Source organism: Aspergillus glaucus, assembly GCF_001890805.1.
Source record: "Aspergillus glaucus CBS 516.65 unplaced genomic scaffold ASPGLscaffold_16, whole genome shotgun sequence".
Lineage (NCBI taxonomy): Eukaryota > Fungi > Ascomycota > Eurotiomycetes > Eurotiales > Aspergillaceae > Aspergillus > Aspergillus glaucus.
This window is the reverse complement of record NW_019170468.1, coordinates 682258-690156: the sequence shown is the minus strand read 5'-3', so window position 1 is coordinate 690156 and position 7899 is coordinate 682258. Positions and strand designations below refer to the sequence as shown.

At 44.4% G+C, this 7899-nt stretch overlaps 4 protein-coding genes across 4 annotated transcripts; 1 reads left to right on the top strand and 3 right to left on the bottom strand.

Annotated features, from left to right (window-relative positions):
- Positions 1-341: 341 nt before the first annotated feature.
- On the top strand, positions 342-695 carry ASPGLDRAFT_27653 (uncharacterized protein; the record flags this gene model as incomplete). Its single annotated transcript, XM_022543680.1, has 1 exon — positions 342-695. One exon carries the CDS (start codon positions 342-344, stop codon positions 693-695), a length of 354 nt encoding a protein of 117 aa, XP_022398981.1.
- A 1904-nt stretch (positions 696-2599) lies between these two features.
- On the bottom strand, positions 2600-2907 carry ASPGLDRAFT_37568 (uncharacterized protein; the record flags this gene model as incomplete). The annotated part of the gene is made up of 2 exons (XM_022544842.1): positions 2600-2659; positions 2710-2907. The coding sequence occupies 2 exons, from the start codon at positions 2905-2907 to the stop codon at positions 2600-2602; spliced, it is 258 nt and encodes an 85-aa protein (XP_022398980.1).
- Positions 2908-3760: 853 nt separating this feature from the next.
- Positions 3761-4326, bottom strand: ASPGLDRAFT_59780 (uncharacterized protein). Its single transcript, XM_022548396.1, has 2 exons — positions 4127-4326; positions 3761-4075 (listed from the first exon to the last, which is right to left on the bottom strand). The coding sequence occupies exons 1-2, from the start codon at positions 4258-4260 to the stop codon at positions 3874-3876; spliced, it is 336 nt and encodes a 111-aa protein (XP_022398979.1). The 5' UTR covers positions 4261-4326; the 3' UTR covers positions 3761-3873.
- A 2207-nt stretch (positions 4327-6533) lies between these two features.
- Positions 6534-7167, bottom strand: ASPGLDRAFT_1496827 (uncharacterized protein; the record flags this gene model as incomplete). The annotated part of the gene is made up of 1 exon (XM_022542063.1): positions 6534-7167. The coding sequence occupies one exon, from the start codon at positions 7165-7167 to the stop codon at positions 6673-6675; it is 495 nt and encodes a 164-aa protein (XP_022398978.1). The 3' UTR covers positions 6534-6672.
- Between the last annotated feature and the right edge of the window lie 732 nt (positions 7168-7899).

Sequence of the window (7899 nt, the reverse complement as noted above, 5' to 3'; positions counted from 1 at the left end):
TAATCAATGCTATCAAGAATGGCTTCTACTTGCCGTGAAAAATGCAAATTAGTTCAATAGAAAAGGAAGCCAAGGATCATCCAGGACATCAAGACCAATTGGATGACCGTAGATAGCGCCGTGCACAAGCTATCACTCACAAATAGAATAGCTTGTTTCAAACAGGGCGAGGTCGTCTAGTCCATCAAGAGGTCTGAGAGCGCAGGGAGCTTCTACCTGGTTAGATCGGGAAGCTGATCTGCCCAGGAATCCCTGATCCTATTTGCCTGATGAAGAGGAGTTTACCCACTTTTTACCCCGCCGCTAACTCCACGCAATCCTGGTCCAAGGGGAACAGTGTGATGGAAGATGTGAAGGGCCTGAAGATTACCCATTCGTCCGAGTTGATGGAGAACTATCTCCAGGCCGAGATCCAGTCACCGACTGGTCATTTCGAGGCCCTGCAGTTGGAGAATGAGAACGGCCACGCCTTGATATTCGCCATCGATTCACAGGGCATCTTCTATGGACTACAAGAATGTAGCGGAGAGACGGGCACGGGATGGAAAAGACATGATCTCTCGCGGTCGACCTTGCGGAGACATTTCACGCCTGAGGACAATGCTACGGTCCGAATATTCGGCGTTGGACAGAGTCATCTTGATAGCTCGATAGACCCACTGTATCAAAAACATATTGATCTAACCAGGCGATGAATGCTGTAAATATTGCATGCAGACACACGGACAGGAGAATGGCGCCATTTATGGCACTTCTAATGAAGCGGAAGACAAGAGGCCATCTATATTATCCATGGAACCATCAGTATATAAACGCAATTGAAATGGTCATAAAATCATATTCGGGGCTTTTTTCCACGTAGAAAGACGATGTGGGTGCATTCCATATATAAAAGCCGGAGATTCGCTAAGTGTCGACTGCATTTTAAGTGAGCACTACTAAAGACACTTGGTAAAAGACTGAGTAAAATGCAGAGTGCATAGGTAAAGAGAATGACTGCTTTAAATGCTAGTCTGGTGTTAAGAGGAGCGGTCAAAACAAAGATTGACATCAAACCCCATGATTGGAGCTAAAATAAGAATAGTTACATTTATATATAGCTAGGCTTTGTACTTGTTGAATTAGATGTTTTTTCATTGAATGGTTTGAACGTTAATTATGTCAGTAGGTAAGTCTATACAAAGATAATCAGCTGCAAGCCATAAAATGCCTTATCTATTAGCTGCTAAAGAGGAATGGTCGCATTGACAGGGCGATATCCCACAGAAATATGGGAAAAGAATATTAGTTGGTATCACTCGATAACTCTCCGGTTGTCATGGCCATGATATATTCAGAATCGGACTGTCAAGCGCAGCAGACACAAAGGGTATAAGAAGATCTTCCATTACCTATCTTCAAGATACAACCAAGCCGGTATCCTGTGAAACTTGCATGAACTCAGGCAGCACATCATAGGTGGCATAGCCAACGGTGTCCAGACTGGTTTGTAACCAACACAAAGGCTAGGTTGTCTCTTCCAGGCAAGGATAGATCCGACTTCAACAAGAAGCTCTGTGATCCAATCATTGCCATCTCTATCAGTATGGATATTGCTTTGGTCGAGATCTGAACGTGAATATCAGGGCGTGACGGCCTTGGGACGAAATTGAATTGACTAACTGTTCTCAGATCTGGAATAAAGAGTTTTCTGTGTCACGGTTAGCTTGGGCCTGAGATAACTTGTGGAATGAGAATAAGGAATTGTATGGGATGCTCATATGAAGTCTTTGCAAAGCTATATGTAAGATAGCAAACATCTTCATGCGCGTTGCTAGTTTTCTTTAGCGTTTCCCCAGCTGGTACACCATCAAACTGTGCCTGTCCTCAATTGTTGACATATAGGAGCTGGAGTGTGAAGGAAGTTTCGGGATGGTCTGTAATTGCAGCTTGGATAGGGAGAGGCGGTTTGGTCGAGAAAGGTTCGAGAAAGCTGATCATGTGATAGTTATCCACTCAAGAAAAATATAAATTGAATAACCTTTACGCTTTTACCTCTTCTACTTGTCAATCCCACGTCAATCACACTCGAGCGTCAACTGTTTCCATTCAAGGTAGCTTGCTTGTTTTCAATATGGCATAATCGGCTCTCGCGTGCTATTTACAGACTTTGCCAGAATGTTCTCTGAGTACCCTGGCATGTCAAGAAGGAAGCTAACTGCTGTCTCCTACTTTCCTACTTAAACAGTCTACTCCCGGGCCTCAACTCAATCCAAATCCAGTTGCAGCGAGAGAACGTAACAAGGGTCATGGAGAGGGAGCTCCTCGTATATAGGTCGTATCGAACTGAGGAACACCGTGGTTGATATGGCGAAGGATGGATATGTGCCACGGTATGGCGAGAGAGTCTATGAGATTATTCTGGCTTGTCAATGGAAATGAGAGTAGGATTATCACACTATCTTCTTTTCACGGATGCTTGAAAACACGGATGCTTAGAATAATACAAAGTAATTATTTTTGAACCCTGACACCGAACACCTTGCTTGTAGTAGTGACTTTTTGGCGACCAGCGCGGTGAAGATAAAATCGAAGACCCGAAGGGGCGGGTGATTATGCTCTAGTCAACGCTGTCCAGACCAGTCTCTTCATCCGCGTTGGTAGCGAGCATATCCTCCTTCTGCCGATAACTTAGTATCAGAAGGAGAGTCTGTTGCGAGAATGGCTCACCCTGTACCAAAGAAGCCAGGCCATGCATGCAGCAAAAACCCCAGGCGTAGAATAGGAGATGATTGACATAACTTTTTCGCCTGTCGAGGAATCGAACTGTTCAACAGAATACTTGGCAATATTGATGGCATTGATAGTCATTATGATGACTGGGGGCCTGGTGAGGACGGAGGCAATTGTTAGGAGAGCACGGCCCATGGGGATTTTGACGACGATTCGGTTACGGCGAGCAATGGGGCGGTTAATCTGCTAATCTAGGGCTTCTTGATGCTGGCGCAAAGGCTCCAATGCGAGTTGGTTGTTATCCATCGTGGTTTCGTAGTTTGATGGGTCGGTGAAATTGAGGTTGGGATGGATACGGAGTTTGGCCAAAAGGTGACTGGCTGCATCACGTGGCATTGATTCCTCCCAGTCTATTCCATAGAGTCTGCTGCTTGCTTTTAGCGGACCCTTGCCCAGTAAGCACTCTGAAAGTCTATCACGATAGATCGAAAGATGCTAACTACTGCCAAGCTTACGCCTATTAAAGCCTGTTCTATTAGAGATTTGTCTCTCTCCCCCTCCCTCTCTCTCGTTTTCTTGCTCTCTCTCTCTCTCTCAACGTCTCAGTATATCTTCATATTCCTTCTCTTACCTTCACGTTGCATGCAGCAAATACTCGCTTGACATTGACGCGAAATTTTCCACCACCTCTCCTTCCGTCGCATGATTGGCGCCAGTCCGTTCAGCTACAATTTCAAAACCTAGCCATAGAAGAAGCAGAGATACAACAAGGGACATGGGAATATTGTGTCAAACGAGGCGCTTTTCTTACTTCAGACTCGATAAGATAGCGAGAATCGTATCGTGCTAGGGTCCAGTATGGTTGTCATGGAGCGGATGTCAAGAGAAGCTAGAGAAGAATACCAGAGGGAGGACAGTACGGCATGGCGAGAAGTAGAGGCTATATGGCTTCGAGGGGCTTTCAAATTGACATGTGAAAGGAAGCAATAACTGCACGTCTGTGTTTCTTTAGCGAACATGAATGTCCAGATTTAAGAAATTAACATAAAACGAACCCTTTCATTTGAATTCCAGATCCCAGGCCACAAACGCCATGTCAGAGATTGTCCACTCCGTAATCTGCCTTGATTGACTGAAGGAGAACAAAGAATGTCAATATGATTACATAGCTGCCACTGAGTCTGGCCCACGTGCAGATGCGCGTTGAAGTAAGTAACGCTTGTAGTATAGGTACAGGACTAGAACAAGTGGCAAAGATAGGATAAACATGAAGGCGTAGCGAATTGTAAAGCTGCAGGTAGAGGAGCCGCCGTTGCACTTCAAGAAGTATGAGATAATGGTGAGAAGGTAGATCAACGTAGAACTATTCCCAATGTATCAGCAGCCAGCACAGCAATTATAGAGAAGAACATACATAATAGGATGGTCTCCAATAGTAGGTTTGACGATGTACCGGAGAATCACATCCTGGGGGAATTTATCAGCGAGAGTAGTTTCCGCTGCAGTAGTAGTGGAGAATGGGTCATTCTCAGTTGTAGAAGCCTTCATTTTCGGCTGATCAGGTCGGATTTTCGAGAGATAATGGTAGGATGAGAGCAACAAGTCCAGACCAAGGATAAGGTAGTTGTGGTAGAAAGAAGTTCGAAAGCTACAGAGTACGGGAGACAACAATAGCCCTGACCCATACCGCCTCCGGCAAAATAAAAGCTTAGTCATCCACGTGCCAATGCACTTAACGTATTCCACCACCGAGCGGGCCACCTCTATATTGCATACTAGATGGCCCTTTTTGTAACCTCAATATTTCTACCACCAATCGATGAAAAGGAATGATACTTGGATGAAAAGAGATATATATGATCGGAGAGTAATATTCTTAGTTGTATAAATTTGATAACGTAATCCACGGGCGAGCGGCGAATACGGCCGAAGTGCGAATTTTCGCTGCAACCATTACTTTTTGAAGCTTTTCAACCCTCAACACCATTAAATATGACCGAATGAGACTATCCCCTATTTAATTACATAGCTATTTATTAAGACAACTTCTTATAGTATGTCCAATAGTCTCACAGCCACTACAGCGTGGTGGAGCTCGCTGGCGAGATGTAGCATCATTAAGCTGCTCAAGCTGTGTATCAAGCTGCTGAATATGCTCACGACCTTCCTGTACAGAGATAAAGAGATCATTCCCTAGAGCAGTGCGTTTCCTTGCCTTCTTCTTCATTTTCCGCTCATTTTCAGTCTGTAGAAACCTTGATTTCTTGTTGTAGAAGGAGGTTCGTATTCATTGCCATCTGTGCAGCCTTTTCAAGATGATGAATATGAGAGACTGGACTGCTGGAAAGTGTCCTTTTCTTTTGAAGGCTTGTCTATAGGCTGCGAACCTTATGATCTAGCTGGCGAGGGTTTTGGGGTGTTTGAAAAGCAGATGAGATTGAGCCTTCAGTAAGATTTGGCGGCGGTGTTGGTGTATGAAGTTGAAAGGTGATTTTCTCAAGAACCCGATCTTGATTCAATGGTTTAAGACTTGCCCCTGCAAAACCATTGCAAATGCTCCTTTGAATAAATGCTGCTTTGCGTGCAGGAGGATATAGGTATAGAAAATCCTCCTTACCAATGTGGTTGTTTCCAGCTGCCATCATCTCCTCCACTAGTTTTCCATATTGTGACGGCCCAACGCTGCACTGACGCCGATATAGACAAACGACATCAACACGCCAAACAACGCCAACCGTGCAATGAAGACAAACGGAACATTAGCGAGATCACACAAACGCCTATAAGACCCCTTCGTCTTCTAGATAGATTTCCTCTTTCTTCTTCTCCCCAGATTCGATATTCTCGTTTATGGCTGCAATAGTCTAGATAGGAATTCAGTTCGTTATTATCTTCTATTCCGAGCCCGTGACAGTAGATATCTTGCTCAAGAATTCCATATTTTTCAATAGCATCATGGAAGCGCTTATACCACCCCATAATAAGCTCTGAATCTTCACATTTGGCACGCTGGTAGTCGTATTTTCGGCTGTATTTAGAGGAGAGTTCATCATGGCATTGAATATACTGAGTCACCCAACACTCGCCCACATAGGCAGTCTGGGAGGATAGCCGTGCAGACAGTAATAACCGTGTCAAAGGGCGTACAGTAGAGATTTGTAGAGGTAGGCCATGCTGGCCCATATCAATAATCCATGATGAGAGTGTCTTTTCTTTAGTAGGTGTCAATTTTCAGTGATTGGCAACTGATTCCTTGCGGCATGTGGTTCCTTTGACCCGGGTCTTAAAGGTAGAGAGAGGCACATCATATGCCTTTGCTGCTACATTTTTTGATGAAAAAAGACCTTTTTTAAAGGCTTCTAGAGCTAATTACATGCGATCTTCTTTTAAATTATCAGCCATGGTTGTGATTATAGATAAATTACAAATATGAATAGTAGGTGGTCGCGGATGTGGCCAGCTGGCCAGCTCGGTGATAGATTACGTTAACTAGTTATAGAAATACAGATAAATACAGCCGTAATACATGTTGCCTGGACAAACATATACTCAGAAGTATCAGCCCAAATGTATACAAGTATACCATCTGAAAATGGTTTTCTGGCAGTTTTAGCCCCTCTATATCTGTTGTTGTTGAGATATAAAGGTTATAAAAGGGCCATTTAGTATGCAATATAGAGGTGGCCCGCTCGGTGGTGAAATACGTTAGTTAACTAGTTAATTAACTATATATATCGATGGTAATTTGCAGCGACTGCTAGTGATCTCACAGCCAACTCAATAGTACTGTCCTCTCCTGATGCTTTATCGCGCGCTCCATGGCTGACCGTGTTGCTACTTATGCAGATTCAGCATCAGTATATGGTTTGGAGCCCCGGCAAGGCTTCACGACACAATCATACGTATAATATTATTGCATGGATATATGATATATAGGCTATTCAAACAACAGAAACCAAACTATTGAACAACAACTAACTCCCCTCTGACAGAAACATTCCACTCCCCACCCTTCTCCGGGAAGCCCGTAGCATTAACCGCGTTCTCAAAGAGCAGACAATGCGTCGAGCCACCGTAGTGGAACATCCCCAGCTGCTCTCCCTTCTTCACATGTTGACCCTCTTTAACAGTGATATCGCACGTCGAGACCTCCGCCATTCCGATACCAACGAACGCAACCGTTCTAATAGAAGGGTCATCAGCCTCGATGGAGATGACGGTTCGGGTAACCATGAAGGTCAGGTATGTCTCTGCGGTAACGATATCCACGCCATCGATGTGGGTATGGTTGTTGTGGGGGTTCGTTGTGCCCGTGAACAGGGGTTCGGAGTAGTACGTGCCGTTGATGATGTAGGACTTGACGATCTTCCCAGATATAGGCGCGTGCCAGCGGTGGTAGCTCGGAGAGCTCAGGAAAATTTGGTAGATTGTCTCACTGATGAAGCGGTCAGCCATAGGGTCGCGGCCCAGGATGTTGAGGATTGGGAATAATTGAAGGTTATGGAAGGGAGCTGCTCCATCACCATATGAGAAGAGCTGGCTATATGATTCCAAGGTTTGATCACAAGTCTCTTGTACAGATGCTTTCTTATAAACCACCTGCTAATAATTTCACCTCTAATAGAAATATCCTCCAATACCTACACTGTACACTCCTTCCAGATGCTGTTCTATATTGCTGCCAGGACCTTCAATGAAAACATGGAACCTATTGTGACGGCTCAACACCGCAACGCCGCATCTACGCCAATGTCAACAAATACCGTCAACATGGTAAACGATGCCATACGGGCAATTGAGACAAACGGCAGCTTAGCGATGCCACACAACCCCTATGTAATCTCTTTGTGTAAATAGACCTTTCTCTTCTCTTCTTTTCTTCTTCAGATTCGATATTCTCGTCGATAGCTACAATAATTTAGATAGGAACATTGATTCATTATCATCTACTATTTCGAGCCCGTGACAGCTTTTCTTTTCTTTTCAAGCTGGGAGGCCTTCCATGAGTTGGAACATTTGGCCATTTTTGGATGCAGTGATTGAGGTTGATTACAATACAAGCACAGAAGTCATAAAGGGAGATGTAGTAGATGTGACGGCTCAACGACCAGACAAACATTGCCAACATGCCAAAAGATGCCATACAAGCAATATGGACAAACAAGGGCTCAAGCCGCATCGCACAAA